The following is an 18,481-nucleotide window of genomic DNA, read 5'->3' on the forward strand; positions in this document are numbered from 1 at the left end:
ATGTGCCCTGTGCCCACAACCCAAGGGACCGCAGTCTCACCGCAGGGCGTTGGTGGAACCGCATTACCCAGCATTCCCTCCGCAGAGAGTGCTTATCCCACACTGGCAGCCTTTAGTCTGGGTCCTGTGTGGGGCTCGCCTGGGTGGTGGAGCTCCTGAGACAGAGCGGGTGAATGTGGGAAGCAGGGCATTGATGGAACCGCATTACCCAGCATTCCCTCCCCCTCCCCCTCTCAGAGAGTGCTTATCCCACACTGGCACCCTTTAGTCTGGGTCCTGTGTGGGCCCTTTGCCTGGGTGGGGGGGCTCCTGAGACAGAGCGGGTGAATGTGGGGGTGCTCTTCCCTCAGGTCAGCGTGAACCTGCCCCCGTGCCCCCGCCGATGCAGGGGGCCCGTGTGGGATGCTCGGCAGAGGTCCTGACTCCCCAAAAATCCTGATCGATACAGCGCGGCTTTTGACCCCTCTCCGGTGTCTTGGTCAAGTTCCAAAAACTGGCCCGTAGCATCTTCCCACAATGCACCTCACCCCCCCTAAAGTTCAACGGCTGGGACATGCCCTGCAATCTAAATCTGCCTCCATTCCGCAACTCCAGTGAAAAGTTTTCATCTGACCTTCCTGGTTAGTTAGAATCAAGTTTAGTTTATATGTTTGACTGTAAGACTGTGTGCGTATGGATGTGATCCAGTATTTTTCGTAGTGTTCTGTACGTGGATCCGTAGCGTACCAGATCCTTCTGATCTAGCGCCATACAGCATGTCTGTGATGCAGCTGCATAGAGGATCTCTCTGTAGATCTGACCCATACTCTGCAGTGTGTTCTCAAACGGGGAGTCTGTTCCTGAGTAACATTTCCTGGTGGTGTCCAGGCTCAGTCTCCGATTTCTAGGAGCGTGTGTTCTATCCGACGCACTGTTAATGTGTGTTTCTCTGGTCCGGCAGCACATTCCCTCTGCACTGAATCCGGCTGCAGAAAAGCACCTGTCTGTGGCCTTTACCTGAGCGCTTTACTTACGCGAGTGCCGTGGCGTTTACTGGCCTACCGCTATCTTCCAGACTCTCCTTGCGTTTGCACTTACCGCTTTACCATTGGCTGATAAGACATGGTGCACAGCTGCATTTTCTGTTTCTTTTTGGCTGGACCGCAACAACGGTTGGTACCATTGGTACCATTGGTCGGCCGAGTTATGAAGTTACACCATTGGTCGGCCGGATGAAGTGTGTTAGGCAAAGCCGTGTACTAGGTTTTTGACCTGGTCTTGTTTTAACGGCCAAGGGAATTTCCTATATGTCCCATAAAGTGCTGATGCATGGTGCTGTTGCAGCTTCATGCCCCCTGTACTGTGCCCAGTGCAGCGAGATACAGTGTGACTGAGCGTGCAGTGAGGTACAGTGTGACTGAGCGTGCAGTGAGGTACAGTGTGACTGAGCGTGCAGTGAGGTACAGTGTGACTGAGCGTGCAGTGAGGTACAGTGTGACTGAGCGTGCAGTGAGGTACAGTGTGACTGAGCGTGCGGTGAGGTACAGTGTGACTGAGCGTGCGGTGAGGTGCAGTGTGACTGAGCGTGCGGTGAGGTGCAGTGTGACTGAGCGTGCGGTGAGGTGCAGTGTGCGGTGCGTGGCCCTGGGCCGCAGAGAGCGGGGCCATCTGATCCAGCCTCGCCCCTCCCAGCCCCCCCCCCCCGTGCTGGATGACTCCTCGTGATGGATCAACGGGAGAAATTGGCCATAAATATCAGAAATGGGTAAAAATTTAAAATGTGCCCCTCGGGGGTCATTCAGACCCAGTGTCTGAACCTCCTAAATTCCGCGTTATATGCAAGCTTGACGTTTTAATTGGATTCCGTGTCGTCCTGTTCGTCGGTGATGTCACTTAACCCATTAATTCCCACCAAGAGCTCCTCTGGCACGCTGCACATTTTTACTTCTTTTTATTTTATTTTTTTTAAATGGCACCTTGACAATGGAAGTGTGTTCAGAAGCTTAATGATTAATCCCTGACTGTGATTCTAATGCAATTTGCTGTTCAATAATTAAACAAAACTATGCAATAAATTTTTTTTTTTGTGTGTGGGAGGATTTGACCATGTGATTTATGGTGAGGACTTGACCGTGTGATTTATGTGATTTTGAGCTTTTTTTTTGGCTACAGTTTCACTACCAGTGCAGGGAGTCACAGCTTTCATACACTGATTAATCACACTGAGCAGAACAGAAGCTACCTCTTTTCACTCTAACGACTCTTCTGGCTGAAAACTCTTCAGAAGTATGCAGTAAAAATATATTTTTTTAAATTTTCTGTCCTCATTTTAGTTTTTAATTTCTTTTTTCTTTTTTTTTAATCTCACTTTCTGGTCCCCTGGCTAATTTAGCGAAGTGCTGTAGCCCCTCCTTTTCACACGTCGAGCAATTTTGATATTTGTTGTCATTTGTTGCATTTTCTGCGAGTCGGTCGTCGGTTAGCGATTCTGTCGCCTCCGTCCTACGAACGACCTTGGAGATGGAGCGGTTCCCGCGGGCTACGCGGCGCCGCGACCACGTCGCCATGGCGCCCTGGGCAAGGTTTTATTAACGTATCATCTCGGGTCTTTTTGAAGCTGTGTATTTTTTTTAATTTTTATTTATGAGGAAAACGTCGTGATTTCCACACCGTCTCTCATTAACGCGCGGGAGCAAGGCAGCACCTGCTGTGCTAATTATTTATCTTTTAGCTTCACCAAAAAAAAAAAGACAGCAGTGCATGATGGGGGGTTTTTTTTGCAGGCAGGAAGCACGGCGTCACGGACGTGAGCGCGGACGCCGTCGCTCTGCTCGCTCACGCCACGCAGCAGCGTCTGAGGGTGCTTCTGGAAAAGCTGACGGCGGTGGCGCAGCATCGGAAGATTTCCTTCAAGGTAGCGCCCCCCCCCGCCCCCCCCACCCCCCCCCAACGATGCTCTTAATACTGTCGGCTCTTACGCTGGAGTCCCGCACGTCCACACGTCTCTCACACACATCAAATGGCGGGCCTTTTACTTCCACAAAAGGGACCCGTCTGTTTGGGGCCTACAGCATGCAAGTACGTTACCTGTCTGTCTGTCTGTCTGTCTTTAGACCAGGGGCTGTCCAGACTTATCTGGAAAATGGCCACCGTGAGTGTGGGTTTTTATTGTAGCCCAGGACCGAGACACTTGTTTCTAATGATCAAGGTCTGGATTGAAGTCCGTGAGTAGTTATTTGGTTGAATCGGGTGTTGTAGTGCTGGACTAAAACAGAAACCCATTCCCACGTGAGCCCTCTTCAGGTGGACACCCCTGATTTGGACGGTATATCTAAAATTCCGTCTTCTCAAATACTGCCTGCAGCGTGAAAGATCTGCATATATAGTTGTCGCAGGATTTCCCCCGCCTCTCCTAAGTGAAAGGTAATTGGCTGGGATGAAGGCTGCACTGTGGGTAATGGTTTGGCGAGACAAAGCCCTGTTCAACTTATTTGGTTCAAGCGTACAATGGCAACGTCCACGTGTAGTGTAATGGGAAGTGAACTGGGGCTTTTAACCTCAAGGTTGCTGGTTTGATTCCCAGGCAGGTCACCCCTGTGGTACTCAATAGTGGAAAATGGGACCCTTTTTCGGCCCTTTTACTGTTATACTGATATTGAATGTTTTCCGGTGTTTTTGCTCTGTGCAGGACGACGTTAGGCACCGACAGACGAGCGACACCCGGGCTCAGCTGAAGTTTTTGGAGCAGCTGGACCGCCTGGAGAAAGAGAGGAAGGACGGCGAAGAGCGAGAGATTCTCCTTCGCGTCGCTAAGGTGCGAGTTGCGGTTCCAAAGTCGCCATTTTGTTTTTATCAGAATTCCGCCGGGGCTTTTCAAAATGTCCGCCGAGCCGGTGGGAACCCTGACTTTCTAGCCTTTTTTGTCAAGGACTGTACAGGCTTTAGATCGTATATTTCTTGCCAAGTATTAACACATTTGTCCTGTATGCCCATATTCGAATGGTTTTAAAATATATTTATTGTTGTAGAAGACACAGAAGTTTTGTGTACTGTGTCGTCCTAATGCAATAAACGGAATTTTATTTGTGCTGTTGAACTGCGGCTGTTTTAAGCCGCTTTTCCACCGCATGGTACCGGCTCAACTCGACTCTACTCGACTCCACTCACCTTTGGTACCAGGTACTTGGTTTTTTTCCCGCTGCAGACATTACCCCCGTCAATATAGCTGGTCGTCATAGCGACGCCGCACGAAACTGCCGTGACGTCATCTTCAACACGACACACACACAACGGAACGATGGAGGATATAGAAGGGATGGTGTTCTTGATTCTCGGCATGTGGCTGTTTGTCACAGCAGGACGAAAGAATGCCCGATGGAAAACCAAAAAAGTCGAGTGGAGTTGAGCCGGTGCCATGCGGTCCTGCAGCAGCGGCTGCAGTGGCCGCAGTGGCCGCAGTGGCCGCAGTGGCCGCAGTGGCCGCAGTGGCAGCTGTGTGGCAGCTGTGGCAGCTGTGGCTGCAGTGGCAGCTGTGGCAGCTGTGGCAGCAGCGGCTGCAGCGGCTGCAGTGGCAGCAGCGGCGGCAGCAGTGGCAGCAGCGGCGGCAGCAGTGGCAGCAGTGGCTGCTGCTCTCTCCTGCTGTGGTCCTGCTGAGCGCTCGTCTGTAATGTTTCCCTCTCATAGAGCCGGTCCAACCGAGAGGACCCCGAGCAGCTCCGCCTCAAACAGAAGGCCAAAGAGGTGAGGCCTGGGCGTCACGCAGCTGTTCGTACCTGCAAGAGAGGGTGTGTGTGTGTGTGTGTGTGTGTGTGTGAACTATGCAGAAGTATGTGTGTGTGTGCGCGTGCGTCCGTGTGTGTGTGTGTTTGGTGTGGTTCTGAGGCATGGGGGCTGTGTGTGTGTGTGTGTGTGTGTGTGTGATGTGGTTCTGTGGCATGGGGGCTGTGTGTGTGTGTGTTTGGTGTGGTTCTGAGGCATGGGGGCTGTGTGTGTGTGTGTGTGTGTGTGTGTGTTTGTTTGTTGGTTCTGTGGGCGTGTGTGGTTAGTGGATCGTTCCCCGTGAGCAGACAGTCCCTAGCCAGTCTGTGCCCCAGGGGCACGCCAGCGGGCGAGGGGGGGCGGGAACACTGTCTTCATGTCATCACTGACAGCAACACAATTAAAGAATGGGCAGTAGTTACAGTTCTGTGTGTGTGTATATATTTAATGTATGCATACATAAAATAAAAAATATGCATGCATATTTGTGTGTGTGCTACATGTATACATACACATATTTAAAAAAAAAAAAATGTGTTAATATATCTGTGTGTGCATATTTGTATGCATGCATGTGTATAGATTTATAGACTATGGTGTATGTAAAATATATGTATTTATTTTTTTGAGTAGGGTAGCAGTATTTGGGGGGGGGGGGGTCTACAATAGGCCACAGTTTTTCAGGATAATTGTTCATTTTGTAAATCTGATACTACTTATAATTCTTTGGCTTCAAGGTGGTGCTGGGATTTAGTTGTAAATGGAAAGTGCCTCTGGCTTTTAATTTTCCGGGCCCAGCAGTTTTCTGTCTGTGATGGAGCCCTTGTTTTCGCACAGTTCATGTTTGGCCGCGGGGCCTCGCGTTTTTATAGCTTAGACTAGTTAAGCTTCAGCTCCCAGAGGTCCCCGCGTAGCAACTGTAGAAATCAACAAATAAGTTCATTTACGTCGGCTGCCTCCACACAGTAGCTGACTTTTACATTTCCCAATATCCATTTCCGCACTTTCTTTGCCCGAGAGGAAAGGCTTCGCTAATTGCAGCTTATTTTAATTGAGCCTAATATTGGAGCTAGCCAGAGCTGTGCCCCACGGCTTACTGGGAATAGAATCAAATGAAAGCACCTAAGGTTGGGTTTGTGTGTGTGTGTGTGTGTGTGTGTGTGCGTGCCGGCGTGTGTGTGTGTGTTTGTGTGTGTGTGTGCGAGAGGGAGAGAGAGAGCGTATTTGCTTGTGTGTATTATGCTTCAGAGAGGCAAGAAAATGTCTTGCATTTCAGGTATATTGTGTGTTCACCTTCTCACGTTGCTTTCATATCAGATTTACATCAGTGTAAAACAGTCACTGAAACCGAAGGCTGATCTTTGGACGTCTAATCGTGTTGCCAGTCGCGTTTCCATTTCTTCCCGCTTATTTGTAAATGCATTGATTTGAATGGGAAAGCAGGTAAATCGAGGAGCTCCCTGATTTTAAGTAAATGGCTGAGGTTTTAATGCCTGTCGTGGTTGTTTGTGTACTTGAATCTGTGGCACTAATTGTAATTTGTTCGATTGTGCTGCAATACCAGCGGGTGTTTATATTGGGTACATATGTTGTACTTGAAAACGAGGAGCCTGCGTATAATCTTTCTTAAAAATGTTTTTTTTAATACCATCTGACTCCAGAAGTATTTCCAGTCGTACTCGTTAGAAATAACGGCTTTTCTTTGAACGCTGCATCGTCGCCTGGTGTACAGAAAAGATCCCCCCCCCCACACACACAGCTGAGAGAGGCAGTAATGAAAGCGAAGCCTTTTCCAAAAGCGGTTAAACGTTTAACGGGCCCTGTTTCTGTTTGTCTCGTTGTCTTTTTGTTTTTGTGGGGGGGTTGGGGGTGAGAGCAGATGCAGCAGCTGGAGCTGGCGCAGATGCAGCAGAGGGAGGCCAATCTGACGGCGCTGGCAGCCATCGGGCCTCGCAAGAAACGCCCGCTGGACTCCCGCGGAAACGAGGTGGAGAGCGCGTTTACACCGTCTGTCTGTCTGTCTGTCTGCCTGTCTGTCTGTCTGTCTGTCTGTCTGTCCCCCACACCCAGCCGTCTGTCTGTCTGTCTGTCTGTCTGTCTGTCCCCCACACCCAGCCGTCTGTCTGTCTGTCTGTCCCCCACGCCCAGCCGTCTGTCTGTCCCCCACACCCAGCCGTCTGTCTGTCCGTCTGTCTGTCTGTCTGTCCCCCACACCCAGCCGTCTGTCTGTCTGTCTGTCCCCCACACCCAGCCGTCTGTCTGTCTGTCTGTCCCCCACACCCAGCCGTCTGTCTGTCTGTCTGTCCCCCACACCCAGCCGTCTGTCTGTCTGTCTGTCCCCCACACCCAGCCGTCTGTCTGTCTGTCTGTCTGTCTGTCCCCCACACCCAGCCGTCTGTGTCTGTCTGTCTGTCCCTCACACCCAGCCGTCTGTCTGTCTGTCTGTCCCCTACACCAGGCCGTCTGTCTGTCCCCTACACCAGGCCGTCTGTCTGTCCCTCACACCGAGCCGTCTGTCTGTCTGTCTGTCCCCCACACCGAGCCGCCCGTCTGTCTGTCTGTCCCCCACACCCAGCCGTCTGTCTGTCTGTCTGTCCCCCACACCGAGCCGTCTGTCTGTCTGTCCCCCACACTAAGCCGTCTGTCTGTCTGTCTGTCTGTCCCCCACACCCAGCCGTCTGTCTGTCTGTCCCCCACACCCAGCCGTCTGTCTGTCTGTCTGTCTGTCCCCCACACCCAGCCGTCCGTCTGTCCCCCACGTCCTTGCCGTCGCATGAATATGTGCATGCGTTGTGTTTGTGTAATGTGCTTTAAGGCTAGAACACAGAGGGGCTGTTATCCCTCCCATCCCAAATCTATCTCTCTCTCTCTCACCCACTCACTCACTCACACACACACACACACACACACACACACACATATTCTCACGCACTTTCACATGTATACACACACACACACACACACACACACACACACACACACTCACACACACACACCCGCTCAGTTCTCCCCCCGTGTGCTTCCAATGCCTACAAATACTCCTGGTTATTATTGTGTTAGTTTGCCGTTAATAAGTGAAGCGGTTTGCTGCTCTCCCTTTGGCCTGATCTCCTGAGTGGAGCAGCGTCTGCCGTCCCTCTTCCTTTTGTCTTCAAGTTCCTCTCCGCATTTTTTCAAAAAAAATGTTCGCTGGGCTGTTATTGGCTGCGCTGTCGGAGCTCGTCCGTGGGGATGGCTGAACCCAGGCCCTTTGTCCCGGCGCCTGCACGCAGGCTCCGCCCCCCCCCACCAATTTGCCGCGTCCTCGACCTCGGGAGCTTGGCTCCGCGCGACCCCGGCCCACCTCCGGGACGGCTGCGAGATCCCGTTCTGGGGGTCTCGCTCTGGCCCTGACTCACAGACCTTTCGACCGCTGGATAATTCTGCGTTCACTCGATCGGTGAGGATGCTGAGGGACGTTCTGTCGGCAGCTTCCGTTCGACGGAGTTACACGGGCGAGGTGCAGAGAGAGAGAGGGGCTGCCACATTTTTAGTTGAAGCTTTCTTAAACGCGTTCCTCCACAGACAAAAAGGGGTTCACTGCTCGCTTCCTTATTCTGTGTCTTCGAGATTTACACTGGTGGCGTTTCTGATTAAAGCATTGACTCGGACACACCGATTTTCGTGTCGCTAACCAAAACTTCAAAGGCACAGACTTGTCAGGCCGATGTAGATCAAGCCATGTGGTGTATTGGAGGAAAAGCTTTGTATTTCCCAAAAAATGGGAATTTTTTGAAAAGGCAAAATACACTCTTTTTTTCCCCCCATTTATCAACAGTGTATTTTGTTCTTTTTCACACGAGGTTTTGCCATCAGCTGTATTGAGCAGTTGAGATGGCTCCAGCTCATCTCCCACTGGGTGAACTTTAAATGTGAACAGAATTACAGGAAAAAAAGGGCAGATGAAGCAGATGCAGAATTTGACCTGGACTCTCTCCTGAACGGCCCAGTTTTGCATTGACATTTGACTTGCCCTTAACAGTCGTCTAAGTTCAGTTTCCGTGCTAGCCCAGTGTAAATGCTTTTTGGTAACTGTGACTTCTTTCTGCTGGTCGGGTTCAGTCTCGGTCGGGATGGGGTTCGGTCGGGCTTGGTCCCGGTCGGTCCTGGTCCCGGTCGGTCCTGGTCCTGGTCTGGCCCGGTCCCAGTCGGGGTCGGTCCTGGTCCCGGTCTGGCTCGGTTCCGGTCGGGCTCGGTCTCCTGCTGAAGATCCGCGATGATGAGCCGGCGGCTAGCGCTGCAGCCTTGAGTCTGGGGAGAGTGCGCTCGGCTGTACGTGCGCGCCGCGAGTCGGCCTTTGTGTGGCTAGCACGAGGCTGGACTGGTTGCACGGGTGGGGGGGGCTGGCGGGCCACATGGCGGCCGACAGCGGGTCGAGAGGCACCATGGCTACGGGATGCGGGCTGCTGGTTAAGGGAGCGTGCCGCGCCGTGGGGGTGGGGGGGCGGGGGGGGGTTGGGGAGGGGGTAGTTGCGTCTGCTGGCACGCTCGGCGCCAGTACCCGCCGCGCGGCGGTTCATTTGCATGAGCGCCTCGTTATCTCTCCAGGGCTCTCTCTGGGCCCGGCGGCCTGGATTGTAATTGGTAATCCTCTGCCTCGCTGGATGAAGGTGGAGAGGAAGAGGTGCGAATGTTTTTTATTTTTTTTATTTTATTTTTTATTTCACATGTAAGTGAATTACCGTGCGCATGCCAGGATACTGCAAAGACAATGAGGGGGTTGGCGTGTCTTTCATCACTGGGGGGGGAAGAAATGGAAGGGCATATAGTTGGGCATATATGTATTTTTCATATTTCTCAGAGGGAAAGTACATGGTTCTGAAGTACTCTCGGCGTCGGGTTTGTTGGGCCTTTTGGCAACGTTGGGCTCGTGGCGGCAGAAGAAGCAGCTTGCATGAATTACCGCACGTTTCCATATTGTTTTTGAGGCGTGCCTTTCCCAATGAGATGCCTGAGCGGGGAGGCCCGCGGGGGGCGGGGGGCCGGGGGGGGTTTGAACCCGGGGGGGGCGGGGGGGAACACGACTTGGATGGAAAGGGGAGTTCGCAGGTGCGGAGTTATACGCACTGGCAACCTTCCATGTCCTCCCAGCAAGGGGCGAACGGGACTGAAAGTTCTAGGACAAAAAACTCCCCCCAATCCCCCCCTCCCCAAAACCCCCAGCGCCTGCCCAAGGACATGCCCCATGGCGAAAGCCAAGATCCCAGCTCCTGTGGAAATACATAAAACACGAGGGGGGGAGAGGGGGGGAGAGGCGGGCAGGCAAGCAGGCAGGCAGGCAGTCAATAGACTAGTGTGCTTGCATTATATATGCGGTATAAGTGTGTAAGTGTGTGTGTGTGTGTGTGTTGCTGTTGCACTTCTCTACATTTTTCTCTACATGTTTTCCATATTTGAGGACAAATTCATTCTTTTCGGACACTTTTTGACCTGGTGCACTTTTGGCCACTAAATGCGTATCTTTAAAAAAAAGTATGTGCCGAAGTGTGTGTGTGCGTGCATGCATTGCTGAAGAGTGTATGTGCTGTGCTGGCCCTGTTCTTTTTTCATGAGGCACCTAATCCGCATGTTTGCACATTGTCGGGTGGGAGGGAACCCAGGTGCCCTCTGGGTAATGTGGATTTCGCATACTGCGGGTATCCACTAAGCAGACTCAATCCAGCCCTGCGGGGACTTGGGTCCAGCCTTGCGGGGACTTGGGTCCAGCCTTGCGGGGACTTGGATCCAGCCCTGCGGGGACTTGGGTCCAGCCTTGCGGGGACTTGGATCCAGCCTTGTGGGGACTTGGATCCAGCCTTGCGGGGACTTGGATCCAGCCTTGCGGGGACTTGCATCCAGCCTTGCGGGGACTTGGAACCAGCCTCGTGGGGACCGGCACGTGTTGGGCAGCGGCCCCCCGAGACGGGGGCAGATCCGGGGAGCCGGGAGGGGCCCGTCTGGCTTTGACGAAAGGCTCCCCCTGCTCTGTGTGTGGTGGGTGGGTGCAGGTGCTAATTGAACACTTTCTGGCACTTTTAACAAAAGTATTGAGAGATGGAATCGAAAGCTGTTAATGAGATTTCTCTCCCGGGGCCACCTCTTCAGGTGACTTTCTTTTTTTTTTTTTAAATAATGAGATGTTCCTTCCTTCACTTGCAAATGTCTGCCTTGCTCCCTCAACCTACCCTGCTACCGCCTCACACACATACACGCACACACACTCTCACACTCTCTCACACACACCTCTCTCTCTCACTGCAGAACTTCAGCTGTGAAAGCTGCTGTTCTTATAGACGGGATAGCTGAGCTTACTTGTTGTTTTAGCTAGCACACTTTTCAAAGTAACTTTCTAAAAAAAAAAAAAAAAAAAACCTAAAGTGACTTAATTAAAAGGCAAAAAGGTGAGAGGCAGGGCGGATACAGACTTTATTTCTGGGAGATGAAGGTGAAGGATTTTGGTGCTGAACAGTGCCGGAGGGGTTCCCCCCATCTCTCCCTCTCTCTCCCTCCCTCTCTCTCTCTCCCTCCTCTCTCTCTCCCTCTTTCTCTCTCTCTCTCTCTCTCTCCTCCCTCCTCTCTCTCCCTCCCCTCTCCCCTCTCTCCCTCTTCTCTCTCTCCCTCTCTCTCTCTCCCCCCCTCTCTCTCCCTCTCTCTCCCTCTCTCCCCCCTCTCTCTCTCTCTCTGTGAGTTATTTATTTTTTTCGGAGAGGTTCCTGGGCTAATGGCTGTATAAAAGCGTGCTCTCCCCTCCCCCAGGTGGCGGGGAACGGTAAAGGACGTGGCTGTCGGGGTTACAGCGGCTCCCCAGGGCTCCGCGTTTCATTTAGAACGTGGCCCCGGGCCCCTCCCGCGCATCCTGTTGAACTGACCTCCTTTTCAACTCTGAGCTGGCAGCTGCGCCGTCGAGCAGCCCCCCCCCCCCCCCACAGCCTCGGGGGCCGGGGGCGGTCACGTGACGCGGGTGAACCCCCCCCCCCAACCACAACGCGGCGTCAGTGCCCTTCTCACCTGGGTGAAGTTTCTCAGCCTTAGAGGGAAGGAGGGGGGGGGGTATAAAGGCAAACTCGTAACAGGGAGGCAGTGGGGGGGGGGTGTGGTCCTCGTCTTCATCCTCATCCTCATCCTCTGCCCTTTGCTCTCCACGCAAAATGGCGGAGCGGGTCTCTGTCCCTCGCCGGAGCGTCGGGGCCAGGAACGCCGGCGCGTACCGCCACTCACCGTGGAAACGGCCGGATTCTGGGGGCACCTTGCGTTCAGAGCCCGCTCTGATGAGGCCTTGTTTCATTTGCTGTGTGTGCGTGCGTGCGTGCGTGCTCGAGTGTGTGTGTGTGTGTGTGTGTGTGTGTGTGCTCGAGTGTGTGTGCATGTGCGTACGTGTGCATGTGCGCGTGCATGTTTTGTGTGTGTTGACTTTCAAGCATGTCCGATTGGTACAGTGTTATTGGTTGTCTATTCAGAAGGAGGTGCTGGTGACTCCTCCTGTAAGCCCTCGTGGCTCCTGGTCCTGCACACGGACCCCCGCCCCCCCCCGCCTCGGCCTGCCTTCCTTTCCAGCACGAGCCGCGCAGAGACTGATACCAGATGCCAGTCCCGAGCCAGGGTACCTTTTTAGAATAAAAGCCATAGCCCAAGGATTTAATTGCGGATAATGGAAGAAGAGAGAGGGAGACGGACGGAGGGAGGGAGAGGGGGAGAGAGAGAGAGAGAGCGCTGCACGGTGCAGAACGAATATCCCCCCACCCCCCGTTCCTCCGGAGGGCACTGCTGTCACACATCGTTAGCTGGCCCAGAGACTCATTCCAGTTGGTCGGCGGCAGCTTCTGTGCTCACCAATCCGGCGCGGGGGTTATTGGAGCAAATATTTGTGGTGCGAGGCTGAGTCGTGAGGATGGGGGGGGGGGGCGTCGATTTCGCACATCTGATGCGCCGTACGCAGATATGGGGGGGGGGGTCTACGTCGGCGTGGGGCGTCTTACGAATCACACCGTTTTTTGATTGATTGATAACCTTAGATAATATACATGTATATTCCCCCCCCCTACCCCGTGCTGGGTTGAAACTGCCGAAATGCTTTATGCAAAAGCTACTATTTGCGGTGTTTTGAGACTGCGGTGTGGTGGTGGAGCCATCATTGGTGCATCAGCTGATTTTTCTCTTCTGGGATTCTTTCTAAATCTAAAAGGGGGCCTGAGGTGGGGGGGGGGGGGGGTTGCTGCTCCTCTCTCTGGACTTTGATGCTGGAATGGAGCCTGTATGAGACACGGGTTGTTTTTAACGAGTTGTGTTTTACGGTAGTTTGGTCCTGCACTTGTGGCAGCGAGGTGGAGCAGCCTGGGGGGGTGAGGTGGTCAAGCCTGAGGATGAGGCAGGTTCTCTTTCAGCCGAAGCGTTTGCTGTAATGGCTCTAAATCTTTAAACCGCCCCTGCTGTTTGTCCATTTGTGGAAAACAGGCTTAGTTTTTTTTTTTTTTTTGGTTTTTTTTTTTCTTGCAGCAAATTGGGAAGAGTCTTCATCAAGCCTAAAGTGTGTCTCCAGAACCTGGTCTTGAAAACATTAGTCAAACTCAAAACCCCCACGCTGGTCAGTCCCAACCGGTCTTTTTTGTTGTTGTTTTGCTTTTTTTATCTCGCTTATTTTTCGTTTTTTTCGTTTTTTTTGCCCCATTTATTTTTTCTTTCTTTCATCAGTACAGTGTACGGTTGCCTTTAAACTCAGTGGCAGATGGAAACAGCGTTCAGATAATGGACTGGGATTGAGATATCGAATTTATCCTCACCGGGGGTGAGGCCCCCACCTCCCCCCCCCCCCACCTTCCCCTCCTCAGGGGATGTAATAAGGCACTGGGCGTATCCGAGTGTCCCTAATCCCCATTGAGGAGTTCCTGTGCCGCAGTGCCCCCCCCGCACCACGCCCCCCCCGGGTTCTCCTCTCTCTGTTTGCGACGGGGCTGTAGAATATTGGGGTTTTGTTTCATGCGCATACGCTGCTGCGCTCTCTCCTCTCTCTGTTTGCGGCGGGGCTGTAGAATATCGGGGTTTTTGTTAAATGCGCGTGTCGCGTGTGTATATACTGTGAGTGTGTGAGTGCGACGTACATGTCCTCAGGAGCCGGAGGAAGTCGGTTATTTTGTCCTTTTTGTATTTGCTTAATTGGGGCATCCGTTGCCTAATGCCTCGTGTGAGCCGTGATGGAGTGTCTGTCTGAACGCTCGCCGCCCGCCCCCCCCCCGTATTCTCCAAGTTCGGCCGCTGGAGAAGAGTAGCTGTGCGATGTAGGCCCGCGTACGCTACGCTAATGTACACACGGACTGCATGCGTTCTTTTATTGCACTTAACTTTTTTTTTTTGTTGTATGTTTTCGGTTATCGGTCTTAACCAGCAACTAATTTGTTTTCTTTAAACCTCTACACCGTTTATGTCAATAATAATGTTCACTGGCGGGGGGATGAAGTTCAGAACAGAACAAAAGCACATAAATGTGGAATACTCCGTATTAGTTTAGTTTAATTAGTTTCTAATTCTTGGTTTATTTAATTTCATCTCCTTTAGGCTGGTAGGTATGGAAATTAAGTGCTAGTTTTTGCCTATATAAATGGCAGATATTACCCAAAGCCTTTGAACAAGATTACCCAGATGGCCTTGCAGCGTTTGTGCCTGAAGTTTTTTTTCTCTTTCTCCCCCCCCCTCTCTCCTTCCCCTCCTCTTTTTCTCTCAAGGCTAGAATATGCTTTCTGCAAAATGCTTCAGGCCAAGCCTCAGATTGGGAGGGTGCAGCTGTTGGGGGGAGTGAGGGGGGGTTAGAGAGGAAGAGAAGCCCCCCCCCCTCCTCCATAACCGCTCACTCTGTGTCTGCAGCCAGAGGCTCCTCCCACCCCCACCCCCCCCACCCACCCCCTCACCTCCCCCAATCTGCACAAATGGTGCCTGAAAAGGTGCAATGGTGCTGTGCTTTAAATAAGAATGCTTGTGCTGGGCTCTTCTCCTGCAGGGCTTCCCCTTCAGGGGCCTGCGCCATACGTACACCAGGCCTGTGTGTGGATGAGGGGCTCATCTCCGCACACCGTGCTTGGGGTGGGGGCTTGGGGTGGGGGAGGAATCCGTCCATCCGTGTAGGGTCACCCCAAACACGTGACCGGTGCTGGTAGTTTAGAGCAGGCTGTGGGATTTGTTGTGCCACTTTGGCCCCACCACCCCGAAGCTGTGCAGGATTCGTTGTGCTGCCACTTCTTCACCTTTTTTTGTTTTTGAGTTTGTTTTTTTTTCAGTGAAACTTCCTGGAGTTCTCAGTAGGGAAATCTGTCACATCGCTGAACGCACATGCGTCACAAACAGTGACTCAACCTTGATGAAGTTTCTAAAAAAAAAATTAAAAAGTGAATTTGTGTAGTTTACCCCTCCAGCAGTCTTGTCTTGAGGTTTGGGTTGGGGTTGGGGGCGGGGGCCGGAGGGGGCCTGGTTTGTAGCCCAGATGGTACCTTCTTCAATGCGTTTGGCGGAAGGACTAGGATAAAGCAGCGGTGTAGTAGCAAAGCACACCTTTACCACTTTGTGCTTTTCCATCGCCAGCAGGGTTTGCTGGCCTGTTCACCGTTTAGTTCTTTTTATTGTGGCATAGATGGTGAAATCTCTCGACAAATAATGCTGAAAGTGCTCGATTCTGAATCTGCAATGTTCAGGGATTAGAAGTAGTTTGATTTTACACTGACACTGTGAAAGTACGGTCACAGACACGTTGTAGTCCTACCATGCATGATTCCGAGCATTCCAGCCGGGAACACGATGTCATACATTTCGAAGCGCCCTTCTGGTTTGTGCTCATTCCATTCCAGCGTTCAAACTCATTTCCGTCAGCACGACTCTTGTATTCCGGATTTAAATATTTTAATGAATAATGCACGGGACGGGACTACTGTGCATGAATTTGTTGTCTGATTTCTCTCTCTCTCTCTCCTCCCTCTCCCTCTTCTTCTCTCTCTCTCTCCCCTCCCCCCCAGGTGACGGGCGCTCTGGGCTCCTCCCCTGCGGTTGTGAAGCAGGGCTCAGTTCTGAGGGTCACGCGCGTGGGTTTGAGGGACCTGCTCTTCTGCATGGAGCAGGACCCCACGCTGAGGCACACGCTCAGCCTGTACCGGGCCCTGCTGCGGTAGTGCGCACACACACACACACACACACTCACGCATACATATATACACACACACACACACACACCACATACACACCACACGCTAACCCACAACACACGCATCATACACTGCGCACACGCATCACACACGCACCTACTACATGCATACATACACACGCACGCATACATACATGCTACATACCACACAATCACACACACATGCACACATACATACACGCATACATAGACACACACGCATACATACACACATACATATATACACGCTCACACACGTACACAAGCATACATATACACACACACACACATGCACCATGTGAGGGTTCTTGTCCAGACAGCCTCACAACATCAACCCTCAAAGCCTCAGACAATCGCTGTCCCCTCAACAAAACCACCGCCACACCACCACCACACACACCCTGTGGAAAAACCACCACCACACACACCCTGTAGAAAAACCACCACCACACACACCCTGTAGAAAAACCACCTGCACTTTTGCAGCTCAGCTGAACCTTTGCCTTTGACCTTTGACCTTGTTAGAAGACGGGAGAGTGCAGTGCTTACTAGACGGGCACAGGTACAGTGTCCCCTTTTCATCACACTTTCGTTTGAATCGGTGTGAATGGGGGGAGAAAGCGGTGTTTACTGTTCTGAGCACGGTTGAATTTTGCCTCTGATTTAAAATTTAAAAAGTGAAAATGGCAATGGATGCTGTTTGAGCTGGAAGTGTTCTTTTTCTGCCAAGGATAGGACCGGTTTGTACCGACTTAAACTGCCCATCGTGACACGTTCTGTGCAGTTGCAACAAATTATAGTTGAGGACGTGTGGACTAGATTGTGGACAGTCTGTCATACTGCTGGCATAATGCTATCCACTGAATCTTCATAGTATATTGATATTTTTTTACAAAAGTACACGGTGTGATACGGTTATCTATATTTGATAAATACAAATAATTTTTTTACATTTGCAATGCGATTATAATTGAATAAGGAATATATATTTGTATAATTATAGCAGAGTGCAGATTCAATATGGTTTGCCCTTTATATTTTGTATGCCATATAATATTTTTGTCCAGTCTATCAGTTAAACAGAAGTTTAGTTGATGGCATTTGTATTAGACTTGTGCAGCTAAACCTGTTTGCACATCGGCAGGTAATGCCAAAAAGTGTCTGGGTAATTTGAAATAAGTAATGCTGAATGGCTGTATTCCTTTTTTGTGAAAATCGTAGATTTGAATCTCTTGTTTTTTAAGGTGAGAACGGACAGTCACAGGCGGGAAGCCTTTGCCGTTCTGCAGTTATCATCACTGTTGAAGGCATTGTTAACATTGTCGACGTGCTGTGCTTACAAAGTATGGCATTATTACGCTTAATGATTATTATTAATTTGTGCCACGACTCTTTGCTGTTTGTTCGGTCTCTTTCTTAATACGTGTTTTGGCAGAAAGGTAACGTAAGAGTGCCTGTGTTTGTCGATCATCTGGTTGTCTGTTTGCCATTACTGAGGAAATGCACTTAGTTTAAAAAGACGTTACAAATGGGGGCTGGTTTCAGACAGAAAGCTGAAGCTTTTGCAGACTTTGAATGTAATCTTACTTTTTGGAACCCATTTTAGGTTCACAGCCATATTACAGATAGATTGTAAAGTGGAGAGTTGCTGTCATGTCCGAACTCAGAATGTGTAAATCTCATTAGCAATAATTATCATCTTTAATATAATGCTACTTTTGCCTGTGGCAAAGGATAAACTTTTATTTGTGGGGGAAAATGCCAAAATATACCAGGTGCCTATACAGAAAATTGCACTGTAGTAAGTGTGACATAAAAAATGATAGATATTCTAAATATGTGGCAAAAAAAACTTTGTTTTAATTTCGTGGTATGGCTTTTTTGTGTCTATTTTCATACTTGAATATGGGGCCTTCATTTCTCTATAGAAAGCTAAATATGTATTTTTCAGATGTGCCTCTTGTATTTTTTTGTGAAAAAGCAATGGGATCTGTTGCGGAAATATGGTTTATTGTGTAAAAAAAAAAAAAAAGTGAGATTAAAAAATCAACAATGGTAAATCAGTAATGTTTGTATTGTCTTCCTTGAGGGAAAAAATGTGATGTTTTTGTATTACGGTAAATATTAAAGTATACTTTAACCATTAAATCAAAAAAATGCTAAATACTTAAATTAACTGACACTGTTTTTTTAAATTGTCCCTGCTATTATTGGCCTGAAACCAGTTGTGATTTTGTGTGTTTTTTTTTCCTTATCCCCTTCTTTTAATCTCCAGAATTGGTTTTGCGATATTCATCTTTTAAATGCACCAGTATTAATTGGGTCTGTTACTTGACCTTCTTTGCCTCAGAAAACAACACGAAACGTGAAACTTTTTTTCTCTGGCAGGAAGAGACGAACATCACGCGGGCTTCGATGCTAAACCGCACGCAAATCCTCGCCTGCTTGCCGTCGCGCTGCGCCTCTCCCCCGCGCTGATCTCCGCGGCGCGCCTCTTCCTGCTTTGATTGGCGCGTTTTTCGCCGCGGGCCGGCGCCAGGCAGCGATCTCACCTGAGATAGCGTCTGC

General features: G+C 50.7%; 1 protein-coding gene across 2 annotated transcripts in view; it reads left to right on the plus strand.

Annotated features, from left to right (window-relative positions):
- The window catches only part of LOC135253935 (transcription initiation factor TFIID subunit 4-like), a 34,809-nt gene extending 18,852 nt beyond the window's left edge, over window positions 1–15,957 (plus strand). For both annotated transcript variants that reach the window (XM_064333795.1, XM_064333794.1), the window contains 5 exons: window positions 2,763–2,893; window positions 3,668–3,793; window positions 4,663–4,719; window positions 6,617–6,724; window positions 15,750–15,957. In XM_064333795.1, coding sequence (XP_064189865.1) covers window positions 2,763–2,893; window positions 3,668–3,793; window positions 4,663–4,719; window positions 6,617–6,724; window positions 15,750–15,902 — 575 coding nt within the window. In that variant the 3' untranslated portion in view covers window positions 15,903–15,957. The remainder of the gene's footprint in view (window positions 1–2,762; window positions 2,894–3,667; window positions 3,794–4,662; window positions 4,720–6,616; window positions 6,725–15,749) is intronic.
- Window positions 15,958–18,481: the final 2,524 nt, after the last annotated feature.

Source organism: Anguilla rostrata, chromosome 4 (genome assembly GCF_018555375.3).
Source record: "Anguilla rostrata isolate EN2019 chromosome 4, ASM1855537v3, whole genome shotgun sequence".
NCBI classification, from domain to species: Eukaryota; Metazoa; Chordata; class Actinopteri; order Anguilliformes; family Anguillidae; genus Anguilla; species Anguilla rostrata.